General features: G+C 38.8%; 1 protein-coding gene across 1 annotated transcript; it reads right to left on the reverse strand.

Moving 5' to 3' along the window:
• Nucleotides 1–3592: 3592 nt before the first annotated feature.
• Nucleotides 3593–25386, reverse strand: LOC114925123 (uncharacterized). Its single transcript, XM_072215796.1, has 4 exons — nt 25090–25386; nt 5085–5464; nt 3839–3942; nt 3593–3722 (listed from the first exon to the last, which is right to left on the reverse strand). Exons 1-3 carry the CDS (start codon nt 25384–25386, stop codon nt 3858–3860), a joined length of 762 nt encoding a protein of 253 aa, XP_072071897.1. The 3' UTR covers nt 3593–3722; nt 3839–3857.
• Between the last annotated feature and the right edge of the window lie 531 nt (nt 25387–25917).

Genomic DNA, 25917 nt, shown 5'->3' on the forward strand with positions numbered 1-25917 from the left:
AATCCAATGGCTATGGTGGACCTCCTTGTGATTATCAACAACCACCACCATATGCCTATGAACCCCCTCTTCAATATAGCCCTCACCCATCATACTCACAAGCCCCATACCACCAAACACCTCTATATGACCCTAACTCATATCCACTATACCAACCACCTTATGAGCCATATGAACCATACTTAGAACCACCACAATTCCAACCCCAATACCCTCAAGAACTACCACCTCTATACTATTACCAAAATGAACCACCTCCCATGTATGAGAACTTTCAACCACAAGATGAATTTTCCTTTCCACCATAACCCTCCATGGAAGAATATCCACATCTATTGATCCAAGAGCAACATGATACTACTTATGTCAGTCAAGTGGAACAAGAGCCAATGGATCACTTTAAGAAAATAATGGATTGGCTTCAAGCAATCATCCATCAAAAGGAGTAAGAGAAAGTCCAAAAGATGTACGAAGCTATCGAGGATAACCTTGCCAAAATTAAAGCCAACTTGGACTCATGGGATTCATACCGTAGACAAAGTATCTCCACTTATGAATGTGAGAAATCAACCGAAGAGTGGAGCATGAAGAAGATTTTAGAATCCCAACATGAGGACAAGGAGATGGGGTATGTCTTGTAACAAGTGGAAAGGGTAGATATTGTTGAAGAAGAAGAAGTGGTTGAAGACTTAGGCGAAGTTGAATAATAGGTGGAAGAAGTTGAGCAAGCAAGCTCCATCATTGAAGATGATACCACACCAACCAATATGTCTTTTGGAATTGATAATCCTCCCTCATTGTGTTATGGAATTGATGACAAAGAGGACCGTGCACAACCTCTGACACATGGCTTGAGCAATGAGGGATGTATAGAAGAAGTTGGTGAACAAGAAATTGACATTGAAGATGCTTGCTAAGAGGTGGAGGTAGTTGAAGAAGAGCACAAGGGAGTGGAACTTGCAAGATCATTGGGACCATCCCTTCCTAAGACACCATCCAACACAACATTCAAGTAGGTAAAATTCTTATCCCTAAGCTTTACTTTCCCACTTGAATATGGTTTGCTTGAGACAGATGGGCAACTTAGAGCTCTTTGTGGAGTTAAGAGCAAAAGAGAATTGGTTAATGGGTGGAAATGCCAATCAAGGATCCTTATGGTTGGAAACTCAAAGTCTAAGCGCAATAGTTGGTATAGTTCTCAATTGAATGGGTCTAGGAAGATGCTTTGGTGCTCACTTGAGAATTCGGATCACTTGCCACTCAAATGGAATTGTCTTGATCAACTTGAAGATGGGTGTAGAAACAAGATTTGGGATCCAGGGATATGTGAAGATCAACTTTGGGAGCCCTTAGCTTGTGTGGAACTTCATCAAAGCTTGGTGCCATTGATTTTGAAATTTGGAGCTTACTTGAAGTTCAAGCATTGGTGGAAGTTTCGAGATGAGTTCAAGCATAAGCCGCCATGATAAGGAGCCTCCCAATTGTCTAACTTAAGGACTTAAACTAAAAGTGCTAGGTGGGAGACACCCTACCATGGTAAACTCTTTCCATTCTCTTGTAGATATAATCAATGAATGAATTGAGTTGCCATTGTTAGGTAGTTTTCTTCCTTGTATATTCTTGTTTTAGTATTTTGGTTGCTAGTCTGTTTAATTAGATTTATGCCTTAAGTTGTAGGTTAGTTTTTTTTTTAATTGCATTTTGCTTGAAGTACAAGTTTTGTTTGTTTTATCTTTGAAAATTTTTCAAAAACCAAAAGATTTGTTGTTAAATTTGAATTTTGGTTGCTTTAGAATGCTTATAGATTAGGAGAGTGCCTTGTTCCTGTTTTCATGTTCTAAAAAAAAGGGGCATTCCATGCATAAGCGTGGACGAGGCGTATGCGCCATTGGCCTTTTTCGCACACCCACGCGTGAGCGTGGGAAACGTGTATGCGTCGAAAGCTGAACTTGGAACTCCTGGTACAAAAACCAGAGAGTTGCGCTGGTACTGTGCTACCTTTGTGCCAGGAGCATGATAAAACCCAATTTTGTGGTTTATCTTGTGCTTATTTTAGGGGTTTTTATCACCCTTTTCCCACATTTATTCAATGAAATAGCATGGTTTTGTAATTCTTCCTCAATTTGTGATTAAATATGAAAACATGCTTTTTAAGCCCTTAAATTGGTGATTTTAACTCACCTTAATTCCATTTGATGCCTTAATGTGTTTGTTAGTGATTTCAGGTTCATAAGGCAAGTATTAGATGGAAGAAGTGAAAAGAAAAGCATACAAAGTGGAGAATGCATAAGGAAACAAGGATTTGGAATACATTAATGGACGCGCACGCGTAGCAGGCGTGCGCGCGTGGATAGGAAAGTTGCCAAGTGACGTGTACGCGTGACCCACGCGTACGCGTCGATGCTCGCACGTGACTCATTTAAAGGCAAAACGCTAGGGGCGATTTCTGAGCTACCCAGGCCCAAATCCAACTGATTCCTGAAGCTATTTCATGCAGAATTCAAGCTTGAGCAAAGGGGAAGCACTTAGTTAGTCATGATGAACCTTTAGTTAGTTTTTCTAGAGTTGTTGGATCTTGATTTCTTTTAATGTAATTTCATGTTTCCATGTCTCTTTTATGTTTATTTTCATTGCTATTGTTGATTTCTTGCTTATGTTAGTTATGGGTTTCATTAATTCTTGCATTTTGTGATGTTTGATTTTCTTGCACTCTACACTACAAGAAAACACGTCTTTTGCCACGCTTTTAAAGCGTGGCGAAAAGCTGAAAAAAGCGTGGCGATAGCTTTTTGCCACGCTTTTTGAGCTATCGCCACGCTTTCGAAAGGGTGACCTATCAAAGGGTGGCGGTTGCTCTATCGCCACGCTTTTTGCAATCTATTGCCACGCTTTTTGTTTGCCACGCTTTTTTACAAACAGCCACTTGGAAAAGCGTGGCTGTAGGTGGGAAATACGGCCACGCTTTAAAAGCGTGGTGATAGATAGAGATATGGCCACGCTTTTGAAGCGTGGCAATAGGGAGAGATACGGCCACGCTTTAAAAGCGTGGCGATAGGGAGACATACAGCCACGCTTTAAAAGCGTGGCGAAAGGCTTGTTAAATTAAAAAAAAAATTTCTTTTCCTTACTTGATCTTAATTACTACAATATAAATTTTCAATCTTTTTTTATTACCAAACCTATAAATATAGTATGCAATTTTTATTGCAAGACAAATCAAACAGTAATTAGTGACAATTTTTGCTTTAATTATTTTATACATTAATAAACTAATATTCAAATACAAAAATAAATTTCGAGTTCAAATTCCAAAACTAAAAACGGTAGAAAAATACAGAAACAATATAATTTAAACACTAAGTCCTTTGTTGTTCTTTGTTGTTCTTTCTTCCTCTAGCCCTCTCAAACTTCCTTCCCTTAGATCGTACATAAGGCTTGGTATGGTTGTGAGGAACACTAGGACCAGGACCAAAATGTTTCACAGCTTCTCTGAAATAGCAAAATCAACAAGGGAACAAAAAACATGTTTAAGTTACAAAAGATAAAGTAAGACATAAGACAAGAAGAAGCAAGAGTGTAATACTCCAAAATCCCCAATTTTCGGCTGAATTAGGACATAGCAAAGCCGAACTTACAATCTGACTGGGCAGAACAAGTCTTTTTCCATCAACACATCATTTCTGATTATAGTAATCCATTGACTCCTCAGCAATTGGAGAGAACTGCAGCACATTTAACTTACCAAATATAAATAAAACTGAGCAGCATAAAAAGAAAGATGGAGTAAATGTAAAGCAGGTTCATTAAATTTAGAAGAAAACGTTTAGATACTACTCACCTTCAAGAATAATAGAAGACTAGAAATCATCAACCTTGTTCGTTCCAGCCTTACAGTGGACAACCACAACATTCTCAATATCTAACTTCAACCACGAGTATGCACTATGACAGAAAGAGATAACCAGTTGAAGTGGTGGGCAATTATGATCATCAAATGGAAAGCTAGCCACCTGAAGAGGGAATTTGATATTGCAGATGAAAGCAGCAGTTGGTTTGTAAAACAAATCTAAGTGCTGAAAAAACCTAAAACTCAAGTGAAACAGAAAGCTGAGAAACCACGTTAACAATATGGGCTATGATATGTAACAATAGACAATATAATAATAGTGCATGATTGAGAAATGCAAATACAAATTCAAATGGCTGTTCAGAATTTCAGATTATATTAGATAATGGCAGCACAATGCAAGCATCAGAAACCACATCAAAGTAGGGACACAATGTTTTCTATCACAAACAAATGAATAACCTCAATCTCTCAGAATTAGCAGAAATCCTTCTCATTGAAAACATCAATTTAATTTCTATTTACTTTCAGATATCCAATGTTTTAGGCCACAGTCCCATGTGCTTTTGTACAATGTGAAATTAATTTAATTATTTACTTAATAGTGAAAAGAAAATGAAAAATAAGATCCATGAATAATTGTTGCAAAAGAATCCAAGTGCAATTGCATGATCACACAACAATTTCCCAATGCCAAGCAAATTTAGGCAAACACCCCCCCAAAAGAATCCAAGAATGAACATCATATATGCATGCATAGAAAGTGAGCAGAAGAGGAAATGCAAATTGAGAAATCAACAGCAGCCAATGATTAAGGATGTAATGAGCATGAATGCATAATAAGCACAAAGAATCGCAACAAGAAAACGAGTTGCTAACACATGGCACGAAGCAGCAACACTTATTAAATAGCAGCAGTAAATAGCATGTTTCCCAGGTTCAAGCAAGCAGCAAACATAATTCATATGACTTAACCAGTTCCACAAACTGAAATCATTGCAGTTCATATAATATGGACCAAGCAACAAGCAGAGCAGAACTCAGCAACAACCAACCAAGAAAAATTAATGAAACAGTAACACTTCCACAGCATCTATTTTGGACAATGAAAAAAAATACAACAAACAGCAATCACAAGTCCAGAATTCAACACCAAAACAGCACAATAAACAAGTTCATCCAGGGCAACTTTCAGAGGAAAGACAAATTCATTCCAGAGTAAGGACTGAGGAGTTACATATTCAGAAATAGCAGAATTGGGATTGAAACTGGAAAAGGGCAGTACTGATTCGAAGACAAGAACAGAGGAGGCTGTGGTGGATCCTTCTGATGGCAGCTTGGACGGCGGCAAAGAGACTCACGGTGACCGTATAACCTGGCACAGACAACCTCAGCGACAACTCTCACGATAAAGGTGAACTTAACGGATAAAGAAGCTGGAGCAGGGTTAGGGCTTACCAACAGACACAGGCTTGAAAGGCGGTTTCCGGGGCCAGCAGCGGCGGCGAGGAGCTCCGGCAACGCAGCAACTGCGCGGGCAGAACGACGGCGAGCCCAGCACGCGGCGACGACGGAAGCTCCGCGACGATTTCCCTTGCGAGCGATCTCTGTTCGCGACTCCAACGGCGGCGATTTGAAGACGATAACACGCGGTGGTTGCAGCGGCGTTCAAGCTTCAGCTACGGCGTGGATGGACCCTCGACGGCCATGGTTTCCCCTGCGCGAAACTGACAGTGCGAACGGCTGTGATGCATGGCACAGTGGCGACGCGAGACAGGGCTGAGCGCGGTGGCGCGGTTGGACGAGTTCGACGGTGACGCGGCTTAACGGCGGGGTCTCCCTCCAAGGCTCGGCAAGGTTGCGACGGCGGCGGCAACACCCAGCAACGCCGGCGCGTCTCCTTCACCTCTTCTCTTCTCCCCCGTCGCGGCCCTCTCTCCCCCTCCTTTCTCCCTTCTGTTCCTTCGTTCCCCCTCTCTTTTCTTTTCTTTTCTTTCCTTCTTTCTTTAGTTTTTGCCAAAGCTGATAGGTGTTAGTGCTGTTAGGAAGGGAATGGCGGTGGAAAAAAGGGTGAGTGACGGTGAGGTGGTGGAAATTAGGGTTTGTGGGGTTTAATTTAGAAATTAGGGTTTAATTTGGGATAAAAATAAAATTAGGAATTTTGAGTAAATTGAAATTTAATAAATTTTAATAAAATTAGAGTATATTATATAAAATTCTTATTATTTTACATTTGCTAAACTTTATAATTTGAAATATAGAAAATAATTCGATAATTATAAAATCAGATAAAATCTTAAATTACTTTAAACTCAATTAGTCAAAATTTGTTTTAAGTATCTTCAATAAAATAATTTCAAAGATTAAAATACTTAGTGATAAATAAATCTAAATTAGCTATTAATAAAATCTTCTAAAATTTCTAAGTTTTACAGGGGGCCTCTCGCCACGCTTTTAAAACGTTATTGTTGCTCTCTACGGCCACGCTTTTGAAGCGTGGCAGAAAAGAAACTTTTGGCCACGCTTTTAAAGCGTGGCAAAAGTGTACCAGCATATAGCCACGTTTTGTAAGCGTGGCCGCAATGAAACCCTGTCGCCACGCTTTTAAAACGTCCTTGTTTCTCTCTATGGCCACGCTTTTGAAGCGTGGCAGAAAAAAAATGTGGCCTTTTCTCTAATCAATTGCCACCCTTACAAAAGCGTGGCCGTTGATCTTTTTTGCCACGCTTTTGAAGCGTGGCAAAAAAAAAAGTGGCCAAATCTCTAATCTATCGCCACCCTCATAAAAGCGTGGCCATTGACCATTTTTGGCCACGCTTTTGAAGCGTGGCAAGAAAAAAGCGTGGCCATAGGCCTTTTTTCTTGTAGTGCTAGTTGTTTGATAGAATGTTTCCTTTAGTTTTTGAGTAGTTTTCCTTACTCTTGGCCTAGGCTAAGGAAATTGAGTGACCTTGAGTCATTGGGTCTCAATGAATTGGTGATTTGAGAACCCTTGGTGATCAATTTGATACCCATTGATACTAACCCACTACTAATCTAATTAGTAGATAGGTTGGGACTTATGGGTTGATGTTGATCAAGCCATTTGACGTACCTCAAGCTTAAGAGTAGATATTACGTACTTAAAGCTCTTGGAGGTAGACTTAATGAGCTTGGTTCCTCATAATTGTCAATATATGGTTTGTAGACAAGGATGGTGATCTCAATTACCTATGTCTAGTCAAGAGTATTTTTCCTTTCTTTTTTTTGTTAATTGTTCATTTACTTTCCTTGCCCTTACCAATCAAACCCCCTTGCATCTTCATAGCCAATAATCATTCACTTCATTGCAATTCCTCATGAGATGACCCGGAGTTTAAATACTTCGGTTAATTCTTATTTGGGGTTTGTTACTTGTGACAACCAAATTTTTTATTGGGAGGATTGTTTGTTGGTTTAGAACTATACTTGCAATGAGAACTCATTCATTTGAGGAAATTCTAGACCATCAAAGAATTCACAAATCAGAGCACAATGCAACCCACGCGTGCGCGTGGGCGATGCGTACGCGCCCTATCCATTTCTTGCTTTCAACGCGCAGGCATAGATGACGTGCACGCGTCACATGCCGTTCCCTGCTTTCACACGTACGCGTGGATAAAGCGAGCGCATCGCCTCCGCACCCTGTTTCTCCTGTTTCTGCCTTGTTTTCTTTTCCCTTCTTCTCTTCTTTTCTTTTTTCTGTCTTCTTTCCTTTTTCTTTCTTTCCACCTCTCTTCTTCTCTCTTCTTCCTTCCTTACTTTTTCCTTCTACCTCTCTTCAAAATTTCACTTCACATTTTTCTTATTTTTCATTTTCTTGTGTATGTTGCATTTGCTTATTTTCATTCATTACATTTTAATTTTGTTTTTATAGCTTTCTCTTATTGTCTTTTCTAAGTTCTTATTTTAATAATGGTGTTAAATTTTCTTACTCAATTGTTGAGAGATTCTCTTGGATCATTTTGATGTTGTGTGACTTGTTTAGTATTAATTGTAATATTTATTCCACACACAAGATTAGTGCTTTAGTCCTTCCTAACTCATTATTCTTTGTTTTTGTGCCTCATTATCATTGAGTTAGGATGGAACCAATTGCTCTCATGCTTATCACTAATCTTTGTTGTGTCAATTCTTGTTTGAACTTGATGCTCTCGAGTATTCTTTTCATTTACTTATGCTTTAACTTAGTTCTTGCATCAAGTGTTAATTGATATGCCATTTACTTACATTATTTTTTTACTTACATGTTGTAGCTACCATGTAGTTGAGAATCCTACACTTATTTGGCATTAGCCCTTGCCTATGATCTATTTGCTTTGATATCTTTGTTATGGGCTTAATTTTCTTTCTTTTTCACTCCATTTAGGTTGGCCACCTAGAAGGAAAAGGAAAAAGCTTTTGAACAGGGCTTCTAAACAAGTCCATCCGTACAACCTTTCGAAGGAGCTCAACAGTTGTAGCAACCCATCCACGTTGCTCATCTTTGGATGCACCGAGGACGGTGCAATCTTTAAGTGTGGGGAGGATTGGTCGGGGACCGACCTCCGTGGGTAATCACTTTCTTTTCCAACACCAATTCTTAATTTTATTTGTTAGATAGTTGTTGCATTCCATGATAGGTGTAGTTAGTTAGAATTTGTATATATTCCGATACTTCTTTTTATGTTAGGACTACTTGGTTAGAGTGATGATTTCTTTTCTAAGAAACTGTTTTTAGGGCACCCTACCAATTTGAAAAAAAAAATTTGTTGAACTTGCTTGAAGGAATTAATTTTGGAAAATGGTTTTTGAGCTAAGAATACATAAGCATGTGAGTTTTGAGCCCAATTGCATGGTTACATTATATAACCCTTATTTCCATTTTTGTGTGTATTATTCTCTTTCTATGATTGTAATATTTGATTTGTTTGATTCTATATGTCCATTATTCCATGTATACATGTATTTATATGATTGAGGCCATCATTTCATTTAGCTCACTTACCCAAATAGACTACCTTTCATCAAACATTGTTAGCCAATTTTGAGCCTATTTAATCCCTTTTGTTCTTAATTTTAGCACATCACTACCCCTAAGTGAAAAACAATAAATGTCCCTTAATTTGGATCTTTGATTAGTTTAGGCTAGTGAGGGTGTGTATCATTTGGGTATGGGAAACTTGGGACATTGGTTAAGGTAAAAGTGTATTTTGTATTTTTGTTGAAAATCATCGGATTGGGTACATATTCATGCACTAAATATGTCAAAACCATATGCATTGAGACGTTTGTATATACTTAAAAAAAATATGATAAAGAAAAAGAAAAATAAAAATAAAAAAATAGAAAAAGAAAAAAAAGAGAAAAAGAAAAGCAATAGAAAGGAGACAAAAATGCCCCAAAGCAAAGTAATAATAACAATGCATATGGAATGTGAAGTAAAGAGAATGCATGAGTATGTGAGAAAAAAAGGTGGGAATCATGGGTAGCTAGGTATTGTATTAGAATTTTATAGGTGTCATATGTGTTTGGTGAGAGCTTAGGTTAATCAAAGATGTAAATTTCAAGCTCACTTAACCATATGCATCCTTACCTTTACTCTAGACCCATTACAAACTATGAATAAGTCTTCATGATAAATGTATGCATGCATTGAATAATTGTTGATTGTTAGATAGAAAATAATTCTTGAAAAGCATGATTAGAAGAGAATTGAGTGAATCAACCCTATACACTAGAGCGACTAGAGCGGATACACTTCGGGTGAGGGTTCAATGCTCAATTCCTTGTTCCCTGCTTTCACGAGCTTTCTTCTTTTTGAATTTCATTTTGATATTTGAATTGGTGGAATTCATGAATCATCATATGATGTTAGCCCTACATGTTCATATACGTTCTTAGGGATTGATTTACTTTCAACCAAGTAGGTAGAATCATCTTGCATTTAGTTACATGCATGTAGATAGGTTTATATAGTTTATTTTCATTGAATAAATGTTCATACCCCATTTCTAGTCTTTCTTGGTTTAGCGTGAGGACATGCTTAATTTAAGTGTGGGGAGGTTTGATAAACCCCAATTTTGCGGTTTATCTTGTGTAGAATTTGGGGGGTTTTATCAATATCTTCCGCACTTATTCATATAAATTGCATGGTTTTGTGTTCCCTTCCTAATTTTGCTTCATGGTTTAAAACATGCTTCTTTGACCTTAAAAATGCTATATTTTAATCCTCTTCTATCATTCGATGTCATGATGTGTTTGTTAAGTGGATTTAGGATCTATAGGGCAAGGATGGCCTAGAAGATGGAAAGAAAGCATGCACAAGTGAAAGGAACATGAAGAATGGAGCTTTGGAGAATTGGTGGCGACGCGCACGTGTGGCCGACGCACACACGTGGATGCATGCAGCTGAGACTCGTGCACAAGAGCTAGCGCATTCGCATGGTGATGCAAAATCCCATCGGCGCGTACGCATGGACGATGCATACGCGTGAGCTGAGGAGCTCATATGACGCGCACGCGTGGCCGACGCGCATGCGTGATGCTCAGCACGTGACCTCATTAATGAAATTGTGGCTGGCGATTTCTGAGAGGCTCCAGGCCGAAATCTAACTTGATTCTACATGGAAAAGACCCAGGAACTAATGGAGGAAAGGGGGGATCAATCATACACACAATACACATAGTTTTAGCTAGTTTTTGGTTCTTTTATTCTAGAGAAAAAAACTCTTACTTCTCTCTAGATCTAGTTTGTTTTGATCTTTCTTTGTTGAATTTCTGAATTGGGTCTTGTTAATTTTAGTTTCAATTACTTAATTTGAATTCTCTCGTTATAATCTTGCTTAGATCTTGTGTTGAATTTATGTTTTCTTGTCATTTTCCTCTTTTCTTCTCATTGTATGAACTTTGTGGATCTTGAATTTCTATTGGTACATTGATGTCTTCCATGATTGATAGTGTTATTTTAGTTGTTATTTATTGATAATTTTTAGTGGGTACTTGTAATTTCCAATTAATTTGCAATTTGAATATGTCTTTAGTTACTGTACACCATGTGTTTGATGAAATGTTTCCTTTGATTATGGAGTATTTTTCTTTACTCTTGGCCTAGACTAAGGAAATTGGGTAAACTTGAGTCATTGGGTCTAATTGATTTGGTGATTTAAGAACCCTTAGTGGTCAAGTTGATACCCATTGACACTAATCCACTACTAAGCCAATTAGTAGTTGGAATAGGACTTATGAGTTGAAATTGACCAAGCCATTTCACGTACTTCATTTGTAGAAGTAGACTTAATGAGCTTGGTTCCTCATAATTATCAATATATGGTTATTAGACAAGGATGGTCACCCCAATTCCTATACCTAGTCAAGAGTTCCTTTTAGTATTCATATTTGAAACCCAAAAATCCCAATTGCTTGATTCTTGTTATAGTAGTTACTTGCTTAGTCTTAGAATATAAGTAGCTTCATATGTTATCTTGTTGGATTGCATTCACTTATACTTGGCTTAGTTGCTTTGATTTAGTCCTTGCACTTTAAGATTCCTTGCATGTTAAGTTTAGTAGTTTAAATTCTTGTTTATGACTCTGGTGCACGAAATCATAATTACACTTTTGCAATTCCATACAACTAACTAGCTAGTGCACTGGGTCATCCAAGTAATACCTTACGCGAGTAAGGATCGATCCTACAGAGATTGTCAGCTTGAAGCAACTATGGTTATTTTGTAAATCTTAGTCAGGAGATTAATGATAAGAGTGGTTATATTTATGAAAAATAAATAACATAAATTAAACAGTACTTGTGATTCAGTAATGAGAAACAGGTTGAGGTTTTGGAGATGCTCTGTCTTCTGAATTTCTGCTTTCCTACTATCTTCTTCTTCACACACGCAGGTCTCTTTCCATGGCAAGCTGTAAGTTGGTGGATCACCGTTGTCAATGGCTACCAGCCGTCCTCTCAGTAAAAAGGGTCCATATACATGGCTAATCATCTGTTGGTTCTCACTCATGTTGGAATAGGATCCATTGATCCTTTTGCGTCTGTCACTACGCCCAACACTCGCGAGTTTGAAGTTCGTCACAGTCATCCCTTCCCAGATCCTACTCAGAATACCACAGACAAGATTTAGACCTTCCGGATCTCAAGAATGCTGCCCATTGATTCTAGCTTATACCACGAAGACTCTGATCTCATAGATTTGAATGCTCTGTTGTCAGGAGAGGCAATCAAACCCATGAACCAGGAACCAAAGAGATACACACTCAATCTAAGATAGAACGGAAGTGGTTGTCAGGCACGCGTTCATAGGTTGAGAATGGTGATGAGTGTCACGGATCATCACATTCATCATGTTGAAGTGCGAGTGAATATCTTAGAATAGAAACAAGCGTGATTGAATGAAAAACAGTAATAATTGCATTAATTCATCGAGACACAGTAGAGCTCCTCACCCCCAACCATGGAGTTTAGAGACTCATGTTGTAGAAGATACAAAATTCATAGGTGAAATGTCATGAGGTACATAGTAAGTCTCTAAAAGTAGTTTTTATACTAAACTAGTGACCTTGGTTTACAGAAAATGAGTAAACTAAGATAGATAGTGCAGAAATCCACTTCCGGAGCCCACTTGGTGTGTGTTTGGGCTGAGCATTGAAGCTTACACGTGCATAGGCTGCTCCTGGCATTTAACTCCAGCTTTTGTGCCACTTTGGGCATTTAACTCCAACTTTTATGCCATTTCTGGCGTTTAACGCCAGAATAGGGTAGAAACTTGGCGTTAAATACCAGTTTGCGTGATCTCAGCTCGAGCAAAGTATGGACTATTAAATATTGCTGGAAAGCCCAGGATGTATACTTTCCAACGTAATTGAGAGCGCGCCAATTGGGCTTTTGTAGCTCCAGAAAATCTATTTCGAGTGTAGGGAGGTCAGAATCCAACAGCATCTGCAGTCTTTTTTCAGCCTCTGAATCAGATTTTTGCTCAAGTCCCTCAATTTCAGCCAGAAAATACCTGAAATTACAGAAAAATACACAAACTCATAGTAAAGTCTAGAAATGTGAATTTTGCTTAAAAACTAATAGAAGTATACTAGAAAGTAGGTAGAGCCTACTAAAAACTACCTAAAAATAATGCCAAAAAGCGTATAAATTATCCGCTCAACACACCAAACTTAAATTGTTGCTTGTCCCCAAGAAACTGAAAATCAAATAGGATAAAAAGAAGAGAATATACTATAAATTGCAAAATATCAATGAAACTTAGTTCCAATTAGACGAGCGGGACTAGTAGCTTTTTGCTTCTGAACAGTTTTGGCATCTCACTTTATCCTTTGAAGCTCAGAATGATTGGCAGCTATAGGAACTCAGAATTTAGATAATGCTATTGATTTTCTTAGTTAAGTATGTTGATTCTTGAACACAGTTACTTTATGAGTCTTGGCCGTGACCCTAAGCACTTTGTTTTCCAGTATTACCACCGGATACATAAATGCCACAGACACATAACTGGGTGAACCTTTTCAGATTGTGACTTAGCTTTGCTACAGTCCCCAGTTAGAGGTATCCAGAGCTCTTAAGCACACTCTTTTTGCTTTAGACCACGACTTTAATCGCTCAGTCTCAAGTTTTTCACTTGACACCTTCACGCCACAAGCACATGGTTAGGGACAGCTTGGTTTAGCCGCTTAGGCCAAGATTTTATTCCTATGGGCCCTCCTATCCATTAATGCTCAAAGCCTTGGATCCTCTTTACCCTTGCCTTTTGGTTTTAAAGGGCTATTGGCTTTTTCTGCTTTTTTTTTAATTCACTGCTTTTTCTTGCTTCAAGAATCAATTTTATGATTTTTCAGATTATCAATAACATTTCTCCTTTTTCATTATTCTTTCAAGAGCCAACAATTTTTAACATTCATAAACAACAAATTCAAAAATATGCACTGTTCAAGCATTCATTCAAAAAACAAAAGGTATTGTCACCACATCAAAATAATTGAACTAATTTCAAGATATAGTTTGAAATCATGTACTTCTTGTTCTTTTGTAATTAAAACCGTGTTTTCATTTAAGTAGGGTGAAGGATTCATAGGACGTTCATAGCTTTAAGGCATAGACTCTAAATTTTTATTAATCATGAAATAAAAATAAGACTTAAAATAAACATAAAAGCAGACCAATAAAAATAGAAGACAGAAAATTAAAAACATAAAAATAAATGACTCTTAAAATAGATATCTAATGACAAAAGTTATCACAGAGTTAGGACTCAACAACCTTGATTTTGAGAAGTGGATGCTCCTTCAATCTGTGGGGTGTCTGGTCCTTCAAGAGACAACTTCTGGTGCTTCATCTCCTGTAGTTCACGCCCTTGCTTCTCTTGTTCCTTCAGCAATTTGCAAAGCATGCTATTTTGAATTTGATGTTCTTCTTTCAGTTGATCCATAGCTTCTTAAAGCTTGGTGATAGATGCTTCTAGGCGTGTCCAGTAGTCAATCTGAGGGATTTCTGGGAGGAACTCCTGTGCTCTCCTTTTGATGGAGTTATCTTGCACTTGTTGTTCTTCCATTGACTTTTTGGTGATTGGGTGCTCAACTGAGATATACTCATCCACTCCCATCTTTACCCCAGCATCTTTACATAGCAGAGAGATTAGGCTTGGGTAAGCCAATTTGGCATCAGTGGAGTTCTTGTTTGCAATTGTGTAAAGCTCACAAGAAATCATATGATGAATCTCCACTTCGTTTCCCAGCATAATGCAGTGGATCATCACTGCTCTTTTGACAGTGACTTCAGAGCGGTTGCTGGTGAGCAGTATAGAACGCCCAATGAAGTCTAGCCAGCCCCTAGCAATTGGTTTGAGATCTCCTCTCTTGAGTTGATTTGGGACACCCTTTGTGTTGGTTATCCACTTGGTTCCAGGGATGCATATGTCCTCTAGAACATGGTTCAAGCGCTTATCCAATCTCACTATTCTCCTATTAAAGGATTCTGGATCATCTTGCAGTTGAGGCATCTTGAAGACCTCTCTTATTTTGTCCAGGTGGAAGTAAATAATCTTCCCTCTGACCATGGTTTGAAAGGTACAGAAGGCGGTTCCAGTTATTCTCTGCTTATCTGTTTGCCACAGATTTGAGTAGAATTCCTGAACCATGTTTCTACCTACCTTTGTCTCATGGATAGCTAGAATTTCCCAACCCCTGTTTCGAATCTGCTCTTGGATCTCCGGATATTCGTCTTCTTTCAGATTGAATTTAACTTCCGGGATCACTGACCTTAGACCCATTATTTTGTGGTAGTGGTCTGCATGTTCTTTAGTTAAGAACCTCTCCTGAGTCCAAAGTGGTTTTGGAGTGTTCTCTTTCTTGCCTCTTGAAGTGGTTTGTTTTCCCTTAGGAGCCATGATCTTAGTAAATCTTAGCTCAGTGATCACGAAAAACACACCAAACTTAGAGGTTTGCTTGTCTTCAAGCAAAAGAAAGGAAAGGAGAGGAATAGAAGGAGAGGCAAATTCGAGTTATGGAGGAGAAGGGGAGGCCGAATGTGAATTTAAAAGGGAGAGGGTGGGTTCGAAAATTTTGAAAAAGATATGATAGAAGATATGATTTGTAAAAGATAAATATGATATGAAAAAGATGAAATTTTAAAATTGAAAAGATATAAGAGATTTAAAAAAGAAAAATCTGAATTTGAAAAGATAGTATGATGGGTTGAAAAAGATTTGAGAAGAAATTAAAAAGATAGATGAGTTTTGAAAAAGATTTGAAAAGAAATTTAAGAAGATTTGAGAAAGATTTTTAGGATTAAAGAAAAATTTATTTTTAATTTGTTTTGTTTTGTTTTGTTTTGTTTTTTTTTTTTTTGAAATTGAAATTGAAAGATGATAATTTGTAACATGTTTATGCAAGAAATTTTGGATGGAACCATGAAAATTTGAAAAAAAATTGAGTTGGAAACAAAACTTCCTCCCCTCCACATTTCTGGTGTTAAACGCCCAGAATGGCACCCATTCTGGCGTTTAATGCCCATTTGTTGCTTCTTTTGGTGGTTTAACGCCCAGCCTGGCGTTAAATGACAGAAAGCCTTTATCACTGAGCATTTTTCTAAACGCCCAAGATGCTGCAATTCTGGCGTTAAACACCTAGAATGGTACCCATTCTGGCGTTTAACGCCCAGAAAGGTATCTTTACTGGCGTTAAACGCCCAGAATGGTGCCCATTCTGGCGTTTAACGCCCAAAATACCCCTTACTGGCATTTTTGTGCCAGTGAGCTCCTTTTCTCTACTTTATGCTCTGAATCCTTTTGTATCTCTGTGAACTCCTGCAATTGATGATTAACCTTGAAGATAATTTATATCAAACTCCTATAATTATTATTTGAATAACAAATAAACTTTGCTAATGGCTAGGTTGCCTCCCAGAAAGTGCTTCTTTATTGTCTTTAGCTGGACCTTACTGAGCTTTAACCTAGTCTCAGCTTTGAGCATTCTTGCTCAGCATTGCCTTCAAGATAATGCTTGACTCTCTGTCCATTAACAATAAACCTCTTATTAGAATCAATATCTTGAAGCTCCACATAGCCATATGGTGACACACTTGTAATCACATATGGTCCCTTCCACCGTGATTTTAGTTTCCCGGGGAATAATCTGAGCCTAGAGTTGAATAGCAGAACCTTCTGTCTTGGCTCAAAGACTCTGGATGACAGTTTCTTGTCATGCCACCTTTTTGCTTTTTCCTTGTAAATTTGTGCATTTTCAAAAGCATTGAGTCTGAATTTCTCTAGCTCATTTAACTAGAGCAATCTTTTCTCTCCAGCTAACTTAGCATCAAGATTCAGGAATCTAGTTGCCCAGTAAGCCTTGTGTTCCAGTTCCACTGGCAAATGGCACGCTTTTCCATACACAAGTTGGTATAGAGAGGTCCCTATGGGATTCTTGAATGCTGTTCTGTATGTCCACAGAGCATCATCCAGACTTCTTGCCCAATCCCTTCTGTGGTTACTCACAGTCCATTCCAGGATTCTTTTAAGTTCTCTATTTGAGACTTCAGCCTGCCCATTTGTCTGGGGATGATACGGAGTCGCCACTTTGTGGTTAATTCAATATCGGACCAGAGTGGAGTCAAGCTGTTTATTACAGAAATGAGTGCCCATATCACTGATCAGTATCCTAAGGACATCGAACCTACTGAAGATAGGCTTCTGGAGGAACTTCATCACTGTCTTAGTATCATTGGTGGGTGTTGCAATTGCCTCCACCTACTTGGATACATAATCTACTACCACCCGTATATAAGTGTTTGAGTATGATGGTGGGAAAGGCCCCATGAAGTCAATACCCCATACATCAAACAACTCAATCTCTAAGATCCCTTGTTGAGGCATGGTATAACCGTGAGGCAGATTGCCAGCTCTTTGGCAACTGTCACTGTTACATACAAACTCTCGGGAGTCTCTGTAAATGGTGGACCAGTAGAAGCCACATTGAAGGACTCTTGTGGACGTTCGCTCACTTCCAAAATGGCCTCCATATTATGATCCATGGCAATGCCATAAGATCTTCTGTGCCTCTTCCTTGGACACACATCTACGGATTATTCCGTCTGCACATCTCTTAAAGAGATATGGTTCATCCCATAAGTAGTACTTTGCATCAGAAATTAATTTCTTTATTTGCTGCCTGTTGTACTCTTTCGGTATGAATCTTACAGCCTTATAGTTTGCAATGTCTACAAACCATGGTGTTTCCTGAATGGCAAATAATTGCTCATGCAAAAAAGTTTCAGAGATCTTAATAGAGGGGAATGATGCCCCTTCTACTGGTTCTATCTGGGACAGATGATCAGCCACTTGGTTTTCTGTCCCTTTTCTGTCTCTTATTTCTATATTACACTCTTGCAGAAGCAACACCCATCTTATGAGCCTAGGTTTTGAATCCTGCTTTGTAAGTAGATATTTAAGAGCAACATGGTCAGTGTACACAATCACTTTTGATCCTACTAAGTATGATCTAAACTTGTTAATGGCATAAACCACTGCAAGCAGCTCTTTTTCTGTGGTTGTGTAATTTTTCTGTGCATCATTTAAAACACGGTTAGTATAATAAATGACATGCAGAAGCTTGTTATGCCTCTGTCCCAATACTGCACCAATGGCATGGTCACTAGCATCACACATTATTTCGAATGGTAATGTCCAGTCTGGTGCAGAAATAACTGGTGCTGTGACCAGCTTAGCTTTCAGAGTTTCAAACGCCTACAGACACTCTGTGTCAAACACAAATGGCGTGTCAGCAGCTAGCAGATTGCTTAGAGGTTTTGCAATTTTTGAAAAATCATTTATAAACCTCCTATAGAATCCTGCATGCCCCAGAAAGCTTCTGATTGCCTTAACATTGGCAGGTGGTGGTAATTTTTCAATTACCTCTATTTTAGTTTGATCCGCCTCAATTCCCTTGTTTAAAATTTTTTCCCAAGGACAATTCTTTCAGTCACCAGAAAGTGACATTTTTCCCAGTTTAAAACTAGGTTGGTCTCTTGACACCTTTTCAGAACAAGTGCTAGATGGTCAAGGCAGGAGCTGAATGAGTCTCCGAATACTGAGAAGTCATCCATGAAGACTTTCAGAAATTTTTCTACCATATCAGAGAAGATAGAGAGCATGCACCTATGAAAGGTTGCAGGTGCATTGCACAGACCAAAAGGCATCCTTCTGTAGGCAAGCACTCCAGAAGGACATGTGAATGCTGTTTTCTCTTGGTCCTGAGGATCTACTGCAATTTGGTTGTAACATGAATAACCATCCAAAAAGCAGTAATATTCATGACCTGCTAGTCTCTCTAGCATCTGGTCTATGAATGGTAAAGGAAAGTGATCCTTCCTGGTGGCTGTATTGAGCCTTCTGTAATCAATACACAAACGCCACCCTGTAATTGTTCTTATAGGAACCAGTTCATTCTTTTCATTATGAACCACTGTCATGCCTCCCTTCTTGGGGACAACTTGGACAGGGCTCACCCAGGGGCTATCAGAAATAGGATAAATAATCCCAGCCTCCAGTAATTTGGTGACCTCTTTCTGCACCACCTCCTTCATGGCTGGATTTAGCCACCTCTATGGTTGAACCACTGGCTTAGCATCGTCCTCCAATAGGATCTTGTGCATGCATCTTGCTGGGCTGATGCCCTTAAGATCACTTATGGACCACCCAAGAGCTGTTTTGTGTGTCCTTAGCACTTGAAGTAGTGCTTTTTCTTCATGTGGATTTAAAGCAGAGCTTATGATCACCGAAAAAATGTCACCTTCTCCCAGAAATGCATATTTCAGGGATGGTGGTAGTGGTTTGAGCTCGGGTTTAAGAGATTTCTCCTCTTCCTGAGGAATTTTCAGAGGTTCTTTTATTTCCTCTGGTTCCTCCGAATCAGGTTGAACATCTTTAAAGATGTCTTCTAGCTTTGATTCGAGACTCTCAGCCATGTTGATCTCCTCTACCAGGGAGTCAATAATATCAACACTCATGCAGTCTTTTGATGTGTCTGGATGCTTCATTGCCTCAATAGTATTCAGCCTAAACTCATCCTCATTGACTCTCAAGGTCACTTCCCCTTTTTGGACATCAATGAGGGTTCGTCCAGTTGCTAGAAAAGGTCTTCCTAGAATGAGAGTTGCACTCTTGTGCTCCTCCATTTCCAGCACTACAAAGTCAGTGGGAAAGGCAAATGGCCCAACTGTAACAATCATATCCCCAATTATGCCTGATGGGTATTTAATGGAGCCATCAACAAGTTGAAGACAGATCCAGGTTGGTTTGACCTCTTCAGTCAAGCCAAGCTTTCTGATAGTGGATGCAAGGATTAGGTTGATACTTGCCCCAAGATCACATAGAGGTGTCTTGGTACAAGTACCCTCTAATGTACATGGTATCATGAAGCTCCCAAGATCCTTAATCTTTTCTGGTAAGCTCTTTAAAATGACTGCACTGCATTCTTCAGTGAGGAAGACTTTTTCAGTTTCCCTCCAATCCTTCTTATGATTTAAGATCTCTTTCATGAACTTAGCATAAGAGGGTATTTTCTCAAGTGCCTCTGCAAACGGAATCTTGATTTCAAGAGTCCTGAGATAGTTTGCAAAATGGGCAAATTGTTTATCCTGTTCTGCTTGGCAGAGTTTTTGAGGATAAGGCATCTTGGCTTTGTATTTTTCAACCTTAGTTGCTGTAGGTTTATTCCCTACAGAGGTGGTTGGAGAAGCCTTCTTAAAGAGGTTACCATTAGCACTTGCAGGTGTCTGATCCCTCATTGGCATTTGAATGCCAGGCTTGGGGGCTGGATGGGCGTTCAACGCCAGATTCCCTCCCCTTTCTGGCGTTTGAACGCCAGAACTGGACATGGTCTGGGCGTTTAACGCTAGTTTTTCATCTTTTTCTGGCGTTTGAACGCCAGAGTTATTCCTCCCTGGGCTCTTACTGTCCTTTGAGGGATTTTGGATAGCAGGTTGCTCATCCTCTGTCAACTGTTCTTTTCTTGGCTTTCTGCTGCTTTGAGTTGAGGTATTTAATGTTTTTCCACTTCTTAATTGAACTGCTTGGCACTCTTCTGTTATCTGTTTTGATAACTGCTGTTTTGTCTGATTCAATTGTGATTCCATATCCTTATTAGCATTTTTGGTTTCTTGTAGCATCTCCTTAAATTCTGCTAACTGCCTTGTTATAGAAGTTAGTTTCTGATTGAGTTCAGCAACTTGTTTCTGAGGACTAAAGTCAGTTGATACTGCCTTAGCTTCTTCTTTCATGGAGGACTCACTACTTATGTACAGATGTTGATTTCTAGCAACTGTATCGATAAGCTCTTGAGCCTCTTCAATAGTCTTTCTCATGTGTATAGATCCACCAGCTGAGTGGTCTAGAGATATCTGAGCTTTTTCTGTAAGCTCGTAGTAGAAGATGTCTAACTGCACCCACTCTGAAAATATTTCAGAGGGGCATTTCCTTAGCATCCCTCTGTACCTCTCCTAGGCATTATAAAGGGATTCATCATCCTCTTGTTTAAAGCCTTGGATGTCCAGCCTTAGCTGTGTCATCCTTTTTGGCGGGAAATATTGATTCAGGAATTTGTCTGATAACTGTTTTCATGTTCTTATGCTTGTTGTGGGTTGGTTATTTAACCACCTCTTAGCTTGATCTTTTATAGCAAACAGAAATAGCAACAGCCTGTATACGTCCTGATCTACCTCCTTGTCACGCACTGTGTCAGCAATTTGCAAGAACTGCGCCAGAAACTCAGTAGGTTCTTCCTGTGGAAGACCGGAATACTAGCAACTTTGCTGCACCATGACAATAAGCTGAGGATTTAGCTCAAAACCGCTTGCTTTGATGGGAGGTATACAGATACTACTCTCGTATGCAGTGGTAATGGGGTTAGCATATGACCCTAGAGTCCTTCTGAACTGTTCATTTTCACTTATGTCCATGATGGAGAAAAGGGAATTGATATGACTTGCAAATAAATTATATTTTTATTTATTTTATTTTATTTAATTTAAAGCAACTGAATAAAATAAAATAAAATAAAATAAAATGAACGGGAAATAAAATAGAAGTTTCGAAAACTAGAATAATTGATTAATTAAGAAAATTCGAAAAACCTTGGATATGATTTTTGAAAAAGATTTGAATTTTGAAATTCCAAAACTAAGATAAGATAAAATAAGAAGTTTTAAAATAAAAATCTGAATTTTTAAAGGTAGAATTCGAAATTCAATTAAAATAAAGTAAAAAGATATTTTTGAATTTAATGAAGAAAAAGAAAAACAAGAAAAAGGACACCAAACTTAAAGTTTTTAGAACAAAACAAAGAAAACAAACAAGGAAGCTTTGAATATAAAAAATGAACACTAAGAGTAACTTTTGAAAATTTTTAAGAAAACAGAGACATAAAGGACACCAAACTTAGAATATGAAACTAAACTCAAACAAAAGACTAAATTATGAAGTTATTGGTTAAAAAAATTTTCAAAAATAATTTAGAAAATTAAAATAAGAATTTTAAAATTTTAACTAAAAACAATAGTAGAAGACTCTAAACGAAAAAGAAAAAATTTTCCTAATCTAAACAACAAAATAAACCGTCAGTTGTCCAAACTCAAACAGTTCCCGGCAACGGCGCCAAAAACTTGTTGCACGATATCACAATCACACTTTTGCAATTTCGCACAACTAACCAGCAAGTGCACTAGGTCATCCAAGTAATACCTTACGCGAATATGGGTCGATCCCACAGAGATTGTCGGCTTGAAGCAACTATGGTTATTTTGTAAATCTTAGTCAGGAGATTAATGATAAGAGTGGTTATATTTATGAAAAATAAATAACATAAATTAAACAGTACTTGTGATTCAGTAATGAGAAACAGGTTGAGGTTTTGGAGATGCTTTGTCTTCTGAATTTATGCTTTCCTACTGTCTTCTTCTTCACGCACGCAGGTCTCTTTCCATGGCAAGCTGTATGTTGGTGGATCACCATTGTCAATGGCTACCAGCCGTCCTCTCAGTGAAAACGGTCCATATACATGGCTAATCATCTGTCGATTCTCACTCATGTTGGAATAGGATCCATTGATCCTTTTGCGTCTGTCACTACGCCCAACGCTCACGAGTTTGAAGTTCGTCACAGTCATCACTTCCCGGATCCTACTCAGAATGCCACAGATAAGATTTAGACCTTGTCGATCTCAAGAATGCTGCCTATTGATTCTAGCTTATACCACGAAGACTATGATCTCACAGATTTGAATGCTCTGTTGTCAGGAGAGGCAATCAAACCCATGAACCAGGAATCAAAGAGACAAACACTCAATCTAAGATAGAATGGAAGTGGTTGTCAAGCACGTGTTCATAGGTTGAGAATGGTGATGAGTGTCACGGATCATCACATTCATCATGTTGAAGTGCGAGTGAATATCTTAGAATAGAAACAAGCGTGATTGAATGGAAAATAGTAATAATTGCATTAATTCATTGAGACACAGCAGAGCTCCTCACCCCCAACCATGGAGTTTAGAGACTCATGCCATAGAAGATACAAAATTCAGATGTGAAATGTCATGAGGTACATAGTAAGTCTCTAAAAGTAGTTTTTATATTAAACTAGTGACCTATGTTTACAGAAAATGAGTAAACTAAGATAGATAATGCAGAAATCTACTTCCGAGGCCCACTTGGTGTGTGTTTGGGCTGAGCATTGAACCTTACACGTGCATAGGCTGCTCCTGGCATTTAACTCCAGCTTTTGTGCCAGTTTGGGCGTTTAACTCCAACTTTTATGCCAGTTCTGGCGTTTAACGCCAGAATAGGGTAGAAACTTGGCGTTAAACGCCAATTTGCGTGATCTCAACTCAGGCAAAGTATGGACTATTACATATTGTTGGAAATTCCAGGATGTCTACTTTCTAACGCTATTGAGAGCGCGCCAATTGGGCTTCTGTAACTCCAGAAAATCTATTTCGAGTGCAGGGAGGTCAGAATCCAACAGCATCTACAGTCCTTTTTCAGCCTCTAAATCAGATTTTTGCTCAGGTCCCTCAATTTCAGCCAGAAAATACCTGAAATTATAGAAAAACACAAAAACTCATAGTAAAGTCTAGAAATGTGAATTTTGCTTAAAAACTAATAGAAGTATACTAGAAAGTAGCTAGATCCTACTAAAAACTACCTAAAAACAATGCCAAAAAGCGTATAAATTATCCGCTCATCAGACTCCCAACCCCGGAATTCTAACCAATATTGATGTACATGTCTGCCCATTCTCTTGAAGACGACCCGAGACCGATACTCTCGGTTACTTTACATTGGGGTTGACTTTGTGACAACCAAATCAAAATTTAATAAAGAGGATTATTTGTCAGTCTAGGACTATACTATAAAAATGATTTGATCTTCTTATTGACGAAAATTCTAGACCGTCGGTAATCTTTCCATCAAATTTTTGGTGCCGTTGCAATGAGGAATTCACAAAATATGACTTAAGAATGAGGAATGTGTAGAAGAAGTTGGTGAACGAGGAATTGAAATTGAAGATGCTTGTCAAGAGGTGGAGAAATTTAAAGAAGAGCACAAGGGAGTGGACCTTGCATTGTCAAAGTGTAGGGAAGTCCCCCTTCCTAAGTCTCCATCATCCTTCACACTATTCAAGTGGGTAAATATCTTATCTCTAAACTTTCTAATTCCATTTGAATATGGGTTGCTTGAAACGGATGGTCAACTTAGAGCTTTTTGTGGATTGAGGAGTAAGGGAAGGTTGTGTAGTGGTTGGAAAAATGATGTTAGGCTCATTAAGGTTGAACCCCCAAGGCTTAGGCCCCAAGGTTGGAGGATTCCTAAATTGAATGGGTCTAGGAAGATGATTTGGTGTTTACTTGAGAATTCGGATCACTTACCACCCTAATGGAATTGTCTTGATCAACTTGAAGATGGGTGTAGAAATAAGATTTGGGATCCAGGAATATGTGAAGATCAACTTTGGGAGCCCTTAGCTTGTGTGGAACTTTATCAAAGCTTGGTGCTATTGATTGTGAATTTTGGAGCCTATTGGAAATCCAAGCATTGGTGGAAGTTCGAGGATAAATTCAAGCACAAGCCACCTTAACAAGGAGCCTCCCAATTGTCCAACTTAAGGACAATAAATAAAAGTGCTAGATGGGAGACACCCCACCATGGTAAACTCTTTCCATTTCTATTGTAGATATAATCAATGAATGAATTGAGTTGCCATCATTGGGTAGTTCTTCTCTTTTATTCTTTTGAATATTTGTTTTGGTTGCTAGGTTGTTTGTGGGTTTTATGCTTCGAATAAGGATGATTCTTTGAATTTGAGTTTTTGCTTAAGTTGCAAGTTTTCTCAAATATTGTGAAAAATCCTCAAAAACTCAAAAATATTGTTAATTTGCAAATTCCAGAGAGTTGCGTGAAAGTGGTGCTGAATTTGTGCGTTTAGCACAATTTCGCCCCACGCGTACGCGTGCTTCACGAGTACGCGTCAGCTTCATTTCTCTCCCTTCACGCATTCGCGTGGACGACGCATACACGTCGATGCCTGTTATGTCTCATCCACGCTTACGCATGAGTCACGCCTACGTGTCATTCCCTCTTTTATCCACCCACGCGCACGCGTCATCGACGCGTTGACGCGTATGCGTGGATTTGAATTCATTAACACCCCTGACGTGTGAATCTTAGCCATTTTGCGTCACTATTCTGTTTCTTCTTCCCTCCAACGTCCCTTTCTCTTCCTCTGCAAACTCAGAGAACCACCACCACCCATCATCGCCGGCGACCCCATTACCCCGAACCGCCGCCGACCACCCTCTATCTTCCTTTTTCTTCTTTTCCTTCTTCTTTCCTCTCTTCCCCCTTTCACAGTCGCTTCTCCTCACTGCCACCAAGCACCGCCACGGCACCACTGTAACTGCTGGCGTCCCCTCAACCTTCACCACTCCTTCCACCCAATCTCCATATACCACCATCCCATTACTCTCTTTACCCTCCATTGCCTTTGGGAAGAATAGGGCATCCCCCCTATTTCTCAGCCCTATACCACCGCACCATCTAGCCACCGCTTCTGCTCCGGCTGCCGTTCCGAACAACCATATTTCTTTCTCTTTCACTGCTCACCAACATCTAAATCCCCTTCTGCTTTCCAGGTTTACATATTTTCCTTCCGTTTATTCTGTTTCGCTTTTACAGGAGTTAATTAATTTCCAGTAGGATGTTAGTTCATTTTAGTTAGATTAGGTTAGCTTAGATTGCATGTGGTTAGGTAGTTTTCGGATTTTGGTTAGTGGACTTAGGTCTGATTTTTGCTATTCATGCTGTTTGAATTGGTGTGTGTTTCAATGCTTTGTGAATATGATGATGATGGTCATTTCTGTTGATTGTATGCATATTTTGGTTGGTGTTTATGGGCTGAGTATTCTGTTTCATTGCTTTAGTATATGAATTCTTATGTTCTTATTAATGGTGGGATGATTTTGAATCCATATGAACTGAGTTTATTGCTATTTGTTTAATCCGGGAACGCT

Source organism: Arachis hypogaea, chromosome 14 (assembly GCF_003086295.3).
Source record: "Arachis hypogaea cultivar Tifrunner chromosome 14, arahy.Tifrunner.gnm2.J5K5, whole genome shotgun sequence".
Classification (NCBI taxonomy): domain Eukaryota; kingdom Viridiplantae; phylum Streptophyta; class Magnoliopsida; order Fabales; family Fabaceae; genus Arachis; species Arachis hypogaea.